General features: G+C 37.8%; 2 protein-coding genes across 3 annotated transcripts; one reads left to right on the plus strand and one right to left on the minus strand.

Moving 5' to 3' along the window:
* Positions 1–4,395: 4,395 nt before the first annotated feature.
* Positions 4,396–7,504, plus strand: bglapl (bone gamma-carboxyglutamate (gla) protein, like). Its single transcript, XM_077571214.1, has 4 exons — positions 4,396–5,695; positions 5,776–6,033; positions 6,813–6,915; positions 7,008–7,504. The coding sequence occupies exons 1-4, from the start codon at positions 5,566–5,568 to the stop codon at positions 7,108–7,110; spliced, it is 594 nt and encodes a 197-aa protein (XP_077427340.1). The 5' UTR covers positions 4,396–5,565; the 3' UTR covers positions 7,111–7,504.
* A 1,687-nt stretch (positions 7,505–9,191) lies between these two features.
* On the minus strand, positions 9,192–17,625 carry LOC144055683 (sodium-dependent phosphate transport protein 2B-like). 2 transcript variants are annotated; one of them, XM_077571892.1, is made up of 13 exons: positions 17,397–17,625; positions 16,189–16,225; positions 16,002–16,112; positions 14,618–14,746; positions 14,400–14,543; positions 14,209–14,320; positions 12,599–12,791; positions 12,403–12,498; positions 12,183–12,303; positions 11,940–12,107; positions 11,735–11,851; positions 10,214–10,338; positions 9,192–10,121 (listed from the first exon to the last, which is right to left on the minus strand). In XM_077571892.1, the coding sequence occupies exons 1-13, from the start codon at positions 17,418–17,420 to the stop codon at positions 9,579–9,581; spliced, it is 1,920 nt and encodes a 639-aa protein (XP_077428018.1). In that variant the 5' UTR covers positions 17,421–17,625; the 3' UTR covers positions 9,192–9,578. The 2 variants fall into 2 exon arrangements, with proteins under 2 accessions (XP_077428018.1, XP_077428019.1); XM_077571893.1 differs by lacking the exon at positions 17,397–17,625 and having other exon boundaries at positions 14,604–14,746; positions 16,189–16,222.
* Between the last annotated feature and the right edge of the window lie 719 nt (positions 17,626–18,344).

Consider the following 18,344-nt stretch of genomic DNA (forward strand, 5'->3'; position numbering starts at 1 on the left):
CTGAGTGTTCAGTAATTATATTGAAAAGCAAAATTCAAAAAAGCATTGCCAAAAAAGGGAAAGCACATTGGATACAGACACTGTGAGAGAAAACATTTGGGATCATCCCAGCAGTGTCCACTCGAGCAAGAATGGAATTTCAAGGTCCAGACAGAGATCAACATACTGTAATTGTCGGTGCCGTCCTGCCAAGCCGAAGCATCCGGCGGAATTGGGAAACCTTGACAGGTGGCATCCAGACAGTCTTGGATAGAGTTTGCATCTGGTTACAGTGACATAACACAAACTGTTTTATATCACAAAGAGACAAAGACAATTGGAACGCTCCACTTTTTAAGATCTGAACTGAATCAGGCAAACAGTGAAACTGAGTTTGAGCTAATTGAATCCATTTAATCCCAAATTTTTCCCAGATACATCACAATTGTGACCGGCAGGTTAAAATTACTCACATAGGCAAGATTTGATCTGATGATGTTTGAATAAAAGTTCAAATTTATCATAAAGTAAACTTAATAGTCTAAATAGAATTATTTAAAAATAAACACTAATACAATCTAATGAGCCACTTAAAGTATTTTGAAATCCCGCCCCAAGATAAAACAACCCCCATACATCTATTTTATTGTATCACACCAAATGTCTTATTCATTGTTCTAAAAATCACTCATATGAATGAATGAATTAATATTATATAATTATTTATGGTTTATTTTATTTAAGATCAGTATGTATTTCATATATAGAGTATTTTTTTTGCTGTTTTTGTTGTTGTTTTTACAAAAGGAGAAAAGTAATACCAAATACTAGTACTAGCTAGGAATTGAATGTATTTATTTATCATTTTATTAAATAAATACCTACTGTATAATTCTAAATCCTAATAATGGATTTGGTTCCCTTATTTTGGTTGAGACTCTATAGTCATTTATTCAAAATGTATAGTTTCCATTCAATAAAATACATTAAGACAGGAAGGGTTTTTTTTTAAACCAGAAAAATCATGTGATATGTTTTAATAAATTAAATACACAGTACTATGTACTCTACAGTATATGTAATTGCAAATACTTAAACTACTTCATACTAAAAATACTTAAAATACTTTTTGCATTGATAGGAAAAATCTAATTAAAAAAATGCATGCATGGAGGTGAGCACAGTATGTGCTTTACATTTTTAAATGAGGTAAGATTTTTTTTTAACCTTTTTTTTAGTGCTTATTTAGCTTATAATGCCTAGAACAATTATTCTCAAGAGTGTTGTGGCTTTTCAGAGAAAAACGCTTTCTCCGAGTAAGTCATACTGTAATTATGGGGTTGCACTGTATGTATTTGTGCGAGACTTTCGCAATACATTTGGCTTTATAGTGCCAGCTTTTGGAATGTGCTTCTATATGGGTCAAACATTTTGGTTTGTTTGTTTTTTTACAAGCTGTTCAAAAGTGACCATTTTAACTCATTCACTGCCATTGACAGCTATAGACTTTAAAAAAATTAATTTGAACTATTTCTATTAGTTTAACATTTTTTTTCCCATTTTTGTTAACAAGAGTATGAAAACCTAGATTTTTTTTGTACATTTAGAACAGATATCAAATTTGTGATTAATCGTGAGTTAACTAGTGAAGTCATGCGATTAATTACGATTACAAATTTTAATCGCCTGATGCCCCTAATTTGTAATATTTTTTCTTTTAAAAACATTTTTTAAAAAATTACTAATCTTTTTTTTTTTTTTTTTTTTTTAGAAAAGATTAGTAAAAATTCGGGGCTTCAGGCGATCGTAATTAATCGCATGACTTCACTAGTTAACTCACAATTAATCACAAATTTTATATGTGTTATAATACAATAAAAAAAATCTAGGTTTTCATACTCTTGTTTACAAAAGTGGGAAAAAATGTTTAAACTAATAGAAATAGTTCCATTTTTGACGTCTATAGCCGTCAATGGCAGTCAATGAGTTAATATACAGTACTGAAATCCGCTCACCAGTAACAAGATTAGCTCTAATTGTACTTTTACAGTATTTACTTTCAAATCTAATATTAGATAAGGCAATTTTGTATGTTGATAAAGTGGCAGCATCATATTGAGAGCTATATAAACGCCCCCTCTGTCATCAATTCAGATGGGTATTCGAACAGGGGTGTGTAGACTTTTTATATCCACTGCAGCATCCATTCAACTCCTTTGTAAATACGTTTATCGGCTGTGTTGAGTTAACAGAAATTAATATATAGGCTACATCTACTATTCTTGTTTTTTTTTGTTGTGTCAATTATTTTGGTAATTGGTTCCCTTTTCTTGAAAATCAAAAAAAAAACAAAAACTCACGTCCTATTATCTGTCTGGCTTCAACCTCAAAGAACGAAGCTGTACGTAGACAATGTGAGAAGTTCGTGGCAATTGTTTTGTGAACTGCATCCACACAAGAAAAAAAACAAACAAAAAAAACACCGGGCTAGACATTGAAATTACACGGCTCATTGTCCAAGACAAATCCCTGACACCAGGAATAACACTAGACTATAGGAAACAAGAGCATCAAGGTCAGACTGCACTAGTGCCAACATCTTATGGATGACACTTTGTTGGCTGCTTGGCGGTCTTTGAGGCATGAAGGGGTCCATAAAATATTTGCATTTAACCAACATTTTATTGCCGCTGCAGTATACTTTAGATGATCTTTTTTTCTCTGAAGCAAGCCACATCTGCATCCACGCTCGCAGCATATCTCACATTCCAAACCGCATGCATATCACCATATAGTCAACATATAGGCAGGCCTTCCTTATATTTAGCTGTGTGCAAGCGCGCGGCATGTGTCCCATCGGGCCACCGCTTAGCGTTGCCAAGCATGGCTCGGCCCGTGCCAAATTCTACCGTCCCTAAATAGTGCTTGCCCGCGGCTGTGGCGGGACGCCGGAGCACTCTAATTAAGTCTGTCGCATAATGAACCTGACCGCTACTCCGTGTCACTCGATTAGAAGCTTGTGGCGCTCTCGCACTGTAGTTTGGGGTTTGTGGGGGTGGGATTTAGCATGTGGGGCAACGCAGTGCAGTAAGATGATAGCAATGGCACAAGTGGGAGCGCAAAACTCTGCAGATGCAACGCTCTATTAAAATTCAATCACATACCATAAATATTCCAATTTCAAACTTTAACATGTTATTTTAAACCGTGTGACGAAGGAGATGATTGAATTTGAAAGTATGAATATGCATTTTGGCCTGAATTGGATGGAGAGAGCTGGGGCTGTAATGCACATATACTGTACATAGTGAACTTTCTGTACTTTCTGTACTCTGCACAAACTGTTCCAGGACACTGCTGAGACATCTGTTCAAATGAACATGCACTGGTTGAAGATGATACAATTTCTCATAGGAGATAAAATGAACCCGCTCCGGGGTCAAATCATTTCTTGACTGTACAAGAAAGTTTAAAAAAAAAAGAAGAAAAAGTTCTTAACTCATTCACTGCCATTTGACTATAGACGTCAAAAATTCATTTGAACTATTTCTATTAGTTTAATATTTTTCCCGAAAACCTAGATTTTTAAAAATTGTATTAGAACAGATATACAATTTGTGATTAATCGTGAGTTAACTAGTGAAGTCATGTGATTAATTACGATTTTTAAAAAATATTCACCTGACGCTCCTAATTTTTAACAATCTTTTCTTAAAAATAAATAAATAATAATAATTACTTTTTTTTTTAAAGATTATTTAAAAATAATAACAATAATGATTTAAAAGAAAAGATTAATAAAAATTAGGTGCGTCAGGTGATAAAAAAATATTCTCCTAATTTATCGCATGACTTCACTAGTTAACTCACGATAAATCACAAATTTTATATATTTTCTAAATGTACAAAAAAAAAAATCTAGGTTTTCATACTCTTGTTAACAAAAGTGGAAAAAAAATGTTAAACTAATAGAAATGGTTCAAATGAATTTTTGACGTCTATAGCCGTCAATGGCAGTGAATGAGTTAACAGTCGTAGAAATACTGTAAGTAAAAGTGAGGAATTGGTACAAACTTAAATTTGATGCCAGAATTGTTATGATTGCTTATTTTGCCATCACCGGTAACTTCCGATGGTGGCATCACAAGACACCAAAAAAGAAAAGCACCTACTTAAAATGTACTCTTTAGATCATAGGTGGGCAATCTCGGTCCTCGAGGGCCGGAGTCCTGCAGGTTTTGGAAGTTTCTCGCTTCCAACACAAGCTGATTCCAATCAACAGGATCGTTATCAGGCTTATGCAGAGCTTCCTGATGAGCTGATCATATATCAGCTGTGTTGGAGAAGGGCAACACGCAAAACCTGCAGGACTTCGGCCCTCGATGCCCACCTCTGCTTTAGATCATAGGTGTCAAACTCCGGTCCTCGAGGACCACGATGCTGCAGGTTTTGGAGGTTTCCCTCTTCCAACGCAATCGGATTGCAATCAGCAGGATCGTTATCAGGCTTATGCAGAGCTTGTAGATAAGATAGCACAGTACAGTATGTTTGGCAAGTACAGTTCAGTTGTATTTAACTTTTAGTGCAATAAATTTTACATTTAATAATTGTTTTGTTCCACTTTTATCTGTAATACTTTTTCGATTAAATCATTAGTTAAAAAAAAAAAAATTATTCTTTTTTTTAGTCTCCTCTATTTAAGTGATGGTACAGTTTACATGTTCCAGTGGCTAAAAATCGACTTTTTAGGAATAACACCTCAATTTGGATTTTGATTGAATATTTGGGCCGACTACGCTACTGCAATTTAATGTTTGTCAATGTGATGGTACTTGGAGACCTTTTTTATTATTATTATTATTTTTGAGGAGGTACTTAGTGTAAAAAGTTTGAGAATCACTAATCTAGGGCAATCTAAAAAACTACTTTCATCATCTTCATCATCAATCATCATCATCATTGTCAGCAATCATTTGGGACAGCACTTTTGACACAAAAAAAATTAATAAAGTGGAAAAAAATATGAAAATAGTTTTTATTTACAGGAGCTTTTTTAAGATGGCACATGACAATCATATTTTTAAAAATCCATACAATTTTTGTCTCCAACTCAAAGTGCACATTAATGTAAAGCTACATAAATTTGTATAATAATTAAATATATATATATATATATATATTTGGTTATTGCTCATGCCTGTGTCTTAAAAACAACTTTATTGTACGTGATGAGCAAATTGTTCAATTAGATTTCTAAAGATTTTAGTCGTATTTGTTGCGACCAATGCACTGATTTTCAGAGAGCATCTGAAGAGATTATATAACTTTAAGCACCATTCGATGGGAACATGTGAAGAATTCCAACTTGAAGGAGGCCAAGAACTTTTCAGGTTGAATGAGAGCGTGCCTCGGGGTGACTGAATTCTTGGAGTACGTCCCGGACCCGAGTGGGAGTTTTTGTGGCAGCCTCCTTTGACAAGTGCAAGAGGAGATGTTGACATGTGATCCTCCAGCCAATCAGAGGGTCCCGTCACTGTCTGAATCTGGTCGGGGAAAAGAGTATAAAATGGAGCTGGCTTCAGGAGGATGGAAGCAGAAACAGAAACTCATCCGAAGGACCAACTTGAAGAACTCAAACTTCAACTCCAAGACAACATGAAGACCCTCAGCCTTCTCGCCATCTGCGCTCTCCTCTCGGCTTGCTGGGCCACAGGAGGTAAGGAGCATTCCGGAACATCACCGTCCGTGCTCGGAGCAAACTTTGCTCATCACTTCTATTTTACGTCCTTTCAATAGTTGTCGAGTTTGGCGATGACCACTCAGACAACGGCGACGTCGCCGATGTGGCTGACCACGTCGATGCCGGAGACAACGGCGATGCCGGAGACAACGGCGACTCCTCGGCCTCCGACTCTTCCAACTCATCCTCAGACTCGTCCGATTCGGACTCAGACTCCAACTCTGATTCCGACTCTGACTCCAACTCTGACTCGGCCTCCGATTCTTCCTCCTCCTCCTCTTCCTCCTCTTCATCTGAGTCAGACAGCACTGAAGGTAAGCCATCGATACAATCGTGTCATGTGTGCGATTGACACTGAAAATGTTTAAAGTTGCCGATACAATCTTGATAGTTTAAACTGTAAAAAAAAAGAAGAAGAAAAAACTACTAAACTACTACTAAGCCTTGTGACATTGAAAAATATGACTATATTTATATTAGTCTTAGCTTTTAGCACCAATTTTCTATTAGACAGGACTTTGATGCCATCTTGTGCCAACTTCGATTATTTCAGAACGAAAACATTAAATAGGTGAAGTTTTTCTTCATATAACAAAGTACAATGTGAGGATGTAGACTAAGCCCTGACATGAATAGCAAAAATCCACAACCAATTTACACATTCCCCACCCAAAAAAAACGAAATTCAGAATTGCCTGTAGATGTCACAAGATGGCGACAAAGCGCTACTACACTCTAAATTAACCCAAAGTAAATATATTAAGTTTGATGAATTCATTGAACTTAATATATTCACTATTATATGTTACCACTTGAAGCATTTTTATTAAATTGGTTCAACAATTCTCTTGATAGAGTGTAGAAGATCCTCAACTGACTCTAACATAGTTCCTTGGCACTAATAATACACAAAATTGAGCCAAAGCTGAATTTTTATGTTACACTAGGCGTTGGTCTGAGTACAAAAATGCATGCAAGATGAGTTTTTCAGGAAAACCCAAATCATTCATGCGCGGTCCCACTAAGGGAAAAGTGAAAGCTTACATAAATCGTACTTTTTACGTGAAATATACATTAAACTCCCCCCCTCTAGGCAAGGACTCCCAAGACTCTCACGTGGTCATGAAGCGAGACGTGGCTTCCGTTTTGCTGAGGACGAGACGCCAAGCCCCCCTCTCCCTTTACCAGATGGAGCGGTACGAGTTGTTTTTGAAATGATTTACACTTTTTCACATTTAGTTGTAGATGAAGTGATTTTCACTCATGCATCCTTTTCATTCCGGTGCAGCCTGAGAGAGGTGTGTGAGCTGAACACGGGCTGCGACGAGATGGCAGAGACGCAGGGCATCGTGGCGGCCTACACGGCCTACTACGGACCCCCTCCCTTCTAAGCGGTTCCCGTGCGCACGTCACCTGCATCTCCCTTCAACAAACACATTCCGGTTTGGACCCCGTTGTGATTATACAGACGGCGATCACAAACTTTTGCACAAGCGACGTCCAGAGAGGTGCACATAAAGTATGCAATAGCCCATATATGTTGAAATTATTTCTATTTCAGACCCCCCCCCCACACACACACACACTTTGAATAACAAGATGAATGGTGCTAAAAGTGTATTTGAATGATTGTATTGATTATATTTAAGCAACCGTTTTATTAATGAGCTCTTAGATGTACAGTAGTGTTAGTGGCTGTAATTTGTGAGTGTGTGAATTGTAAGTGAATGATCTGCTATGGCTGTAACCACACATTGCCTCTGGATTTCAAAGAAATACATTATTTTATTTGTCCAAACGTGACTTCAAGTGTTTGTTTGTTTTTAAATGATGAAAATCCTTTAAAATATTATTTTGAGGTCACTGCTGAAAGCTGTGATATCCAATTTAAGGTCAAGCTAGTAAAGCGCTAGACTGGTAATAATGTCACTTCATGGTCTACGATGTTGTCCTACCAGTAACTTTTGTGCTGACCACAAGATGTCAGTGTTGAGCTAATCGATTGGATTGGGTTTTTCTCTTACTGTACTAGTCTTTACAATATACAGCAAATAATTAACTTTGCTATCAGCATTAGATAAAGACAGTATAATAATTTGTTTAAAACTACCAAGTTCAGCAGGATCATGGTGGGGGAATTATGAGACTATTTATACAATTCAACAATTAAATTAATGATTGCCACGTGCAACATGTTCTCAGGATAAAATAAATTAATCAAAAAGGGAACTAGATTAAGTTATCACAGGAAAAAAAAGTGCAGCAAGATGATTCAGTTAACAACCTGGAAATTGTTCTTTTTTTAAATTACTATTATTATATGTTACCAAAATATTCTGATCAAGATTAGTACAACTCGTACATTAGTTTACAATTGCTTTTATTTTGAACAAATACAATTTTACATAATTATTACTAGATTACTAAATAGTTTTCAAACTTTGTTTTTCTTCTGTAGCCTAATACATATTTTTGATGAATACCACAAGTTGTATGTATTTTAACATGTTTTACTCATCACAAGCGATGTCTGCTGTCAAGTTCCAAATAATGTAACAGCAGAGCTCAAGAATGCCCTCTGCCGGACAGTCAAAACACTACAAGTGCACACTTCCCAGGCCATCATCAGGCCTGTCATCAAAAATCGAATTAGTTTTACTTTACAATTATTAAATGGCACACCACTGTTTTAGTCCAGATTCTCAAACTAATAATCAACAATCTGTTTGTTTTTATTCTTTACTTTTTCCGCACTTCTTTGAGCCAAGAATGTAATATTTAATACCACCAGTGTCCATCAGCTGCATTTGACACTTTAAAACAAGTTGAATTATGACAAGAGATAAGATTAGCATGTCCTTTCGAAGCTCATTCTCACCTGACCAAAGTTAACCTGTGCACACCTGTTGAACTTGTTAAACACTCAGTCACAGTCGCATGTGCGGCGGTCTTATCAACTGAAAAGAAAAGACCACCATGCAAAGTCCAGCGTGTGCGTGCACCTCCCACAAGTGATGTTCAACGTTTCTGTGAGTCGCCTACATGTCTGTAATCTGTGCGCTTGTGTCCGTGTTGACGAAGAGGACACCGAATATCATTTAACTTTATGTAATTGCATATTGTGACCAGCAGGGGGCTTACATATTGGTTAATGGGAGGGATGTGGAGACTCACGGTTCTCACTGTCTTACTGTAAAATTATTTTCTCTTAGTGATGAAAGTCTTTTTAAAGCATGGACAGACTCAATTGGATTACTAAGAACTTGGATAAATGACAGTAAATGCGTGTAAGCCATGACTCACAGACAACGACATGATATTGCTCATGCACATTGTTCCATAACATGTGACAGGACATATGGATTTTTCCGGGTTGGGTTTCATTGTTAGCAGTAAATTGATTCATTTCAGTTGAAACAGATTGCTGTAGTAGCAAAACATATACAGTGTAACCCAAAATTGACACACACGATTTAAGTTGAACAAGTTTATTTAGATGGACATTCATCTAATTTGAAACGACATATTCTTTGAATATAATCACTTTATGATTACAAAATCATTTCACACCTTTAAAAGATGAGGTCATTGTTCCTTTACAGTGAAAAAACATACAACATACAAACGATGAAGGCCGAAGAAAATATAGAAACTGAGCATTGTTGGAAATGGAAAGGATGTATGATTTAAAGTTGCACACAGATATGCTACTATCATTTGTACTGTTGTTTACATTACATACTGTCATACATTAAATGACTCCATTGTCGCTCTTTATAGTCCATTACATTAAATAATCTAGTGAAGACATAAATAATGTTAATCTTGTGCAATAATGTGCTTAATCGTGTGCTGAAACTCAAAGTTTGGTCATTTTCAAACTGTTGAGCTCAATCTTGATCTCGTTTTCCACCTCTTTCTCGGCACACATCACAGGGTTATCGTAGGCTTCTATCTGCCCCTCCCTGTTGTCTCGTCCTTTATCTTCATCGGTGTTGCAGCATTTGCAGCAGCAGCAACATTTGGCAGTGATCACACCCACCACTTTGTCCCAGGGTTCGAGAGAGTGAGCCCAGAGAGGAAGGAAGTCCCAAGACCGCAATGCTGCTGGCAGACACCCGGGTTTCCTCTTCTGCAGAACGTTGATGACGATGATAATGATGAGAAGGGCCACGAGAGGGCAGGCCACGCCCACTAGGACCTGCCATCCAGCCAGCGACAGACTGAAGACGAGGAGCGGCAGAAGGAAGAAGCAGAAGATGATGTAGACCCCTGCGAACCAGCGGTAGGAGGCCGTGATGTTGCCCAAGCCTTTGGCCAGTCGGATGGGCAATCGGGTGAATGGGATCGGATACCACAGAATGATGCCAGAGATGTTGAACAGGAAGTGGACGAGGGCGATCTGGAGAAGCCGTTTGTGCACTTTATTATCATGCCGGTAAATCACCAAAAAGGCCTTTATTGTGAAATGTTGTGTTTGTGTAGATGACCGACCTGCAGAGCGCTTGCCAATTTTTCTCCTGGACTGGCCATGGCTGCCAAAATGGCTGTTGTGGTAGTGCCAATGTTGGAACCAAGAGACAATGGATAGGCTCTCTGTATGCTGATGACACCAATACCTACACAGATGCGGACAAGGTAGGCCCGTGAGAATTTTCATTTCAGTGGATGGATGGATTGTTGGACGGACGTACAAACGAACGTAAAAAAGGAATGGTGATGGATGGATGTACGGACGGACGGATGGACTGACGGACAGACAAAAGGGTTGGTGATGGATGGATGGATGGACGAACAGATGGACAGACAAAAGATTTGGTGATGGATGGATGGATAGACAAAAGGGTCGGGATGGATGGGTGGATAGATGGATGGATAGATAGAAAAGTCTTGGAGATGGATGGACGGACAGATGGACGGATGGGTTAATGGATGGAAAAAAGGGATGGATGACAGATGGATGGAAAAAAGGGTTGGTGGTGATGGATGAATGGATGGATGGATGGAAAAACGTGTTGAGATGGATGGATGAACGGATGGATTGAAGGATAGAAGAAAGGAATGGATGGATGGATGGATGGCTGGATGGATGGAAAAAAGGGTTGTGATGAAAGATTGTTGATTGATGGATGGATGGATGGATGGATGGATGGAGAAAAGGAATGGATGGATGGTTGATTGATGGATGGTAGGATAGATGGATGGAAAAAAGGTTGGTGATGGGAGGATGGTTGATTGATGGATGGATGGACGGACGGATGGATTAAAGGATGGAAGAAAGGAATGGATGGGTGGATGCATGGAAAAAAGGAATGGATGGTTGATTGATGGATGGACGGATGGATGAATGGACAGACGGATGGAGAAAAGGAATGGATGGATGGTTGATTGATGGATGGATGGTAGGATAGATGGATGGATGGATGGATGGATGGATGGAAAAAAGGTTGGTGATGGAAGGATGGATGGATGGACAGACGGATGGATTAAAGGATGGAAGAAAGGAATAGATGGATGGATGGATGCATGGAAAAAAGGAATGCATGGTTGATTGATGGATGGACGGATGGATGGATGGATAGAAAAAGGGTTGGTGATGGATGGATGTTTGAATGATTGATGGATGGATGAACGGACGGATGGATGGGTAGATGGATGGAAAAAGGAATGGCTGGATGGATGATTGGATGATGGAGAGTGGAATAGATGGATGGATGGATGGATAGATGGGCAGATAAAAAAAGTTGGTTGGTGATGGACGGACGGATGGACGGGTAGATGGATGGAAAAAAGGAATGGATGGATGAATGGATGATTGGATGGATGGAGGGTGGGATAGATGGATGGATGGAAAGATGGATGGGCAGATAAAAAAAGTTGGTTGGTGATGGATGGATGAATGGACAGATGGATGGACGGGTAGATGGATGGAAAAAAGGGATGGATGGATGAAACAAAGTTGGTTGGCGATGGATGGATGGACGGACAGACGAATAGACAGACAAGTGACCTCACCAACAAGTGGAGTGATAGCTGAGGTAAAAACAGAGCTGCTTTGCACGATGAATGTCATTCCAGCTCCGACTAAAATGGCGATGTATCCTGTGACCCAACCGAAGGGAAATGGGAAATCTGCACACATGCACAACCACTGTTAGCATAGCACATCTTCACCACACATAATGGAACGCGTAAACCTTGCGTGTACACCCCCGCTCACCCGTGTTAAGTATTGTCTTGATGATCATGGCCACTTGGCCCTTGAGCATTGAGTTGAGCAGCTTGACGATCAGCAACAGGCAGGAGCACAACACCAGCAGCGACAGAGCAAGAAGGATCAAACCCACAGCCAGGTCGGACAAGTTCACGTCTACGAAAAGGTGATCGCCTTGACCACGCGGACACACGGACGCCATGTCAAGTACACGCACAGATGAACGACTTCACGTCACGTCATGCTCACATTTCTTGATGTTGAACGTCTGTGAAACGTTCTTGAGAGTGAACGTGTAGTTGCCGTCAACCCAGCACATTGAAGGGGAGGTGCAGTTCTCTGGACCAGGAACCGTGACATTTACTGTGCTCTGAAAGTCAGCCACAGTTTAAAAAAAAAACACACATTTCAACCGTGTGTCCCAGAAATTACGATACACTTCCTTTTTTTTTCTTTTTCATGATCCTACCATGTTGGTATACGTTTCACACCACCTTTTGATGAGACTTTTGTTCCGGGCTCCTGCACCTCCGGTGGCTATGTCGCTTAAGACAGACTTGTCCAGCTGAGGGAAACACAAAACAGAAAAGCAGAAATGTGTATTTGTAAAATGGAAGACGCTAAATTGGCCATCAATGTGAAAAAGATATCTTGAAAAATCACACCTTTATTATGGACTCTGTGAGGACATCAGTGATGACGTTCAACAGGTCGGGCGGCTCTCCGCTCTGGATTTGGAAGGAGTCGATGATGAGCTTGGTGACCTCGAACAAGTAGCCTGTGGCGACCTCTAGAGGCAGCAGCACCAGAACCGACAGCCAGTTGAAGAAGTCGTGCACTGTGGCCCCTGCAAACGCCCTTGGGCACAGTTGTAAAGACAATTTAGATTAAAAGCTGAGCGGGATGAACTTTGCTCTTTTGAATTAGTGGCAACAAACACTATTGTGTTATTAGCGTATCACTTCAGATTATGACTACTGTGTCGGTTTTATGACACACACACCAGATGATTTATTGCAATAATAGAAACATGATCACGTGCCTTCAAGTAATATTGTTTAATTGTGACCAAACCATGACATTCATTGGAATCTTTTGAAAAAGGAAGGGAAATTAAGTCATCTGCTTCATCAGGGGTGAATGAAAAAGCGGGAAACTTTTTTACAATAAGCGGCCATTTTAGTTATTATAAGCCATATTTTTTATATGTGGGGGTTTTAAGTTTTCTCTGTTTTTGGGTTTCAAGGGTATGAGCTAGTTTTGTGCAGCGTTGTAACAATATGCTGTCAAGTGGCACAAAAAGGCATGCTCAGTAATATACAACAGTTGGCTTCATTAGCCGATTAAATCAACTCCTTTTGAGTGTTAAAACAACACTAGATGGTGTAATTAAAAAAAAGGTTTTATTTGAACGAATTATCTCTTTTTTTTTAATGACACAAAAGACAAACCAGCAAACCCCGAGAACCCCCCCCCCCCCCAAAAAAAAAAATCCAACAGACAAGCTAAACCAAGGACTGAAAGATGGTGTAATATTTTAACACTAAACACCAGTATACTGAAAAGTCAACACTGACCAGACTAGATTTCAACAAAGAATATATAGCACTTCCAAAGTGTTGTTTCAACTATATTTGGTGTGAACCAATATATTTATGAAGTGTTCAATTTAACTCTGTAGGTGTTGAATCAACGCTGCTGATTTTGCTGTGTACGTGATGTTTTTCATTTCATTTTTGTTATATTTATGACCTAGCAGTGTTTTACATACAAATATTTACTGAAATAGTGTTTATATTTATAATATTAGTGGTTAGCTATTTAAGAATTTTTGCGTTTTTTTATTATTATTTATTTTTATCTTATTATAGATATTATTTATTATTTTTATTTTGATGATGTATTATTATTATTATATATTATAAAAATATATATTTTACCTACTACCTATACTTATTATTATTATTATTATTATTATTAATGATAATCTTTTACTTATTCTATTATTTCTTGCCAGCTAAAAAGGAAAAACTCTAGCCCTACATAAATAGGCAAGTAGAACAGTAATTGGTCGTAGGATCTTTCTATGTTGACGTGACAAAGGGAACTCCATTTTAAACCATGGACCATCTGTCAAGTTGTCTGTCAAACAAATGTTGAGACTTTTTTATAAGAGCTTCACCGAGGTTTTGTTTTTGGAATTGCACGTGGGTCAAATCAGATCTTCGGACCGACTATATATGGCTCACATGCTAAAGGCTGCATTAGAATTTACCTGCGAAAGACACTACGGTCCCCAGCCTGCGTCATGGCAACCAGGGTGTTGGTGACAGAGGTTCCGATGTTGGTACCCATGATGATCGGAACTGCCAGCTGGACTGTTAGCACTGCCACCAAAAAAAAACTGCTTTGTCACTATCATCCCCTCATGCCTGCATGTGTCACGTCACGTGTGTTGGCGCTCACATCCAGAGGACACCATGCTGACAACAATGGAGGACGACGTGGACGAGCTCTGAACCAACAAAGTGACAAGGACGCCAATGACCAGACCCGCCAGAGGGTTGGACAAGACAACATTGTCCTGGAAAATGTCGCCCGCTGCTTTGCCTGCATGGACGAGGTGAATGAAATGACTTTTTTTTCTTGCGCCATAGTGACATGTCAGACCTTGGTATGCAAACCTCCAACAAGCTGAAAGGCTGAGCTGAGGATGTCTAGGGAGCAGATGAACATGTAGAGGAGCCCCAGCAGCACAACCAGTTTCACCAGTGCAACCAACACCCGCAGCACCTTCCCCTTGGTGTCCAAAGCTGACATAATACATCAAACCAAACATCAAATTGTCATTTCCATCACTTTATGATTAACTCATTCACTGCCATTGACGGCTATAGACGTCAAAAATTCATTTGAACTATTTCTGTTAGTTTGACTTTTTTTTCCCCACTTTTGTTAACAACAGTATAAAAACCTAGAATATTTTTTATTGTACATTTAGAACAGATATAAAATGTGTGATTAATCGTGAGTTAACTAGTGAAGTCATGCGATTAATTACGATTACAATTTTAATCGCCTGATGCCCCTAATTTTTTATAATCTTTTTCTTTTCTTTAAATCGTGTCAGGCGATTTACATTTTTGATAGTAATTAACTGCATGACTTCAATAGTTAACTCACGATTAATCACAAATTTTATATCTGTTCTAAATGTACACAAAAAAAATTCTAGGTTTTCATACGCTCATTGACAAAAGTGTAACAAATGTAATAGAAATAGTTCAAATGAGTTTTTTGCGTCTATAGCCGTCAATGGCAGTGAATGAGTTAATTACGATAAAAAAATGTAATCGCCTGGCGCCCCTAATTTTTAATAATCTTTTTTTTTTAAATCGCGTCAGGCGCTACATTTTTAAAATTGTAATTAATTGCATAACTTCAATAGTTAACTCACAATTAATCACAAATTTTATATCTGTTCTAAATGTACACAATTTTTTTTCTAGGTTTTCATACTCTCGTTAACAAAAGTGGGGGGAAAAAATTAACTAATAGAAATAGTTCAAATTAATTTTTGACGTCTATAGCCGTCAATGGCAGTTAATGAGTTAATAGTGATGTAGAAATAGCTGCAATATGCTTTCCAGTAAGCTCTCCAATAAGAGATACATGGGGTACGTTGCAAAACAAGAACAGTACATTTTCAAGTGGAATGATTCCGTTCGGTTTGATTCGGTTCAACTTGATACGGTACTGCTGTTGATATCTATGCTGAAGATGCTGACCCCAGCTTTGGTTTGCACTCACACTTAACAGCCGCTTATGATAACCTTTTATCAGCATATTTATAGTGTTCTTATTATCAATTTGTCATTATGATATCAAACACACCCGATGTACTCCAACATACACTGCAGTTTTATTTATGGCATAATGACAAACTGTATGCCGGCAGTATCGTCATCATAATATCATGCTTGTTGGACTCACTGAGCTAACGCCTCATTTTGGAATCGTGCCATTCAGTATCACTGATGTGAAATGTGCATTAAAAGTCCTCCTCACCTGACCATGGCACCCCCATGTCTTTCAGCTCAGGCAGGTTCCAAGGGTCTTCCTCCTCTGGCTGCCCATCCACCAGCGCCAGGGTTGAGTGTCCAAGACTTCCATTTTGCTCTATTTGCACATTTACAAGACATTATTGCGACTTCATAGCTTCTTTGCACAACAAATTTTGCATTGAAAAACTTACTTTTGCTGTCATTCCTTTCATTGTGATCCTCCGCAAGCTGAAATGATCATATTCATTTGTAATCATGCCAATATGCCAGCTGGTGACAACATTGCCATTTTAAGTCTTAAATAATAGCCACTATTTTAATTTTAACTCATTCCCTTCCATTGACGGCTATAGACGTAAAAAAAAAATATTTTTAACTATTTATATTAGTTTAACATTTTTTTCCCACTTTTGTTAACAAGAGTATCAAAAGCTAGAATTTTGTTTTGTACATTCAGAAAAATTACAAAATTTGTGATTAATTGTGAGTTAACTAGTGAAGTCATGCGTTAATTACGATAAAAAACATTTTAATCACCTGACGCACCAAATTTTTAATAATCTTTTCTTTTTAAAGAAATAATAATTGTAATTATTGTTTTTATTTTTGATAGTTTTTTTTAAGAAAAGAGTATTAAAAAATTAATCGTCTTGTAATTAATCACATGACTTCACTAGTTAACTCACCATTAATCACAAATTTTATATCTGTTCTAACACGATAAAAAGAAATCTGGGTTGTCTGGAAAAAATGGGGAAAAAATTTAACTAATAGAAATAGTCAAAAGGATTTATTTTTTTTACGTCTATAGTCGTCAATGGCAGTGAATAAGTTAAGCAGTTGCAAAACTCACATCAATTGAATGACTATCACACATTTACCCACTCACATGCCACAAGGTATTGATTAGAGAGTCACATGTTGTCATCACGGCCACAGTAAAATTCCATTAGTACAACACAATGACACGGAAATGAAGCTCAATTGATTTATTTATTTTTTCAACGTTATATCCACACACAGTCATCTTTAGTCATTTTTATATTCATTTAAATATCTGTATTCTCTCAACAGTTTGGTCTTTAAATATGCATAATTTTTGGGAGATGCTGTACAGATACTATATGTCTAATGATGTTACTAGGACGCTCATATTTATTTTGTATCTTCATTATTGGTAGTCCCAATAAGAAACTTGTTTTGGAAAGATGTATATATATATATTTTTTTAAATATTAAAAGAAGGTTAGAAAGATTCTTTTGCAGGAATTTCTGGCAACTTGTATAATAATAAAAAAATATATATATATGTAAAAATGCCATAGAATTATTTTTCCAAAATATAAATGACCTTTAAATAAAACCTACAAAAATGAATAATAACAAGTAATGTCCTCACCCCAGGTGGCTTGAGTGCATCCATGCTGCCTGTCTGCTGCCTTGTGTCAAATGCTGCATCCACACAGGTGGCGTGTAAAGGTAAAGGTGGGTTGGCGAATGTTTTTACATCGCTGGGAGCTCCCACAGATAAGATGAACACACTTTGCTCGGTCCCTTACAAATTTCTTGCAATCTCTGTGGTGACGTGTGTTGCAATCCAACTCACATTGTTGTACTGTCTGACTATCCTACTGTGTGTGAATGACACAGTTTGTGCGTGTGAGTGTGGATCATTGTGGCACAATATTGATCTTATTAAAGCTACCCATTGGTCAACATCACTGTGTGCTACTTTTAGACTTTAACATATCGGAAAAAACAGGTGCACTTCAAGAATTATTTTTAGATTTGAATAGTAAATGTATTGTTCTCCTCCAGTTGATTGATAACTTTCATTTTAGCTGTGCACATGGTTTGTAATAGTCACATAAGATATTCACTGATTTTCATCTGGAAGTGGTTGAAAAGGAGCGGTTTATTTATAATTTTGTTGACATCTGATTTGTTTTTAATGTTCTGTAATGTTACATGGCTTTATATCCTACAGAAATTTGGCTAACACTGCTCATTTTTAACGTACTTTAGGAAAACAATAGGTGTGGATTGGCTGCATTGGCCTTTTTGGGTTGCACTTGTACAAAGTTCCGTGGCTGTCGCATTGTGGAATACTTTGTCATTTCCAAACACAGTGTAACTGCGACATCTAGGTGCCAGACTATGGTATTGCAAAAATTTCATTTCAAATGATGTCAAAATCCAAATATGCTACAAAACTCGATTTTAGTTTTCCTATTTCAGGTTTCTAGCCATCAATTTTCTAGCGCACTTTTCCTCATTGATGTCGCTGGTAAACTGGAGTTTATCAATCTTATTTCTGAACTAACTTGATGTCAACAAAATAACACAT

Source organism: Vanacampus margaritifer, chromosome 7 (genome assembly GCF_051991255.1).
Source record: "Vanacampus margaritifer isolate UIUO_Vmar chromosome 7, RoL_Vmar_1.0, whole genome shotgun sequence".
Taxonomy (NCBI): Eukaryota; Metazoa; Chordata; class Actinopteri; order Syngnathiformes; family Syngnathidae; genus Vanacampus; species Vanacampus margaritifer.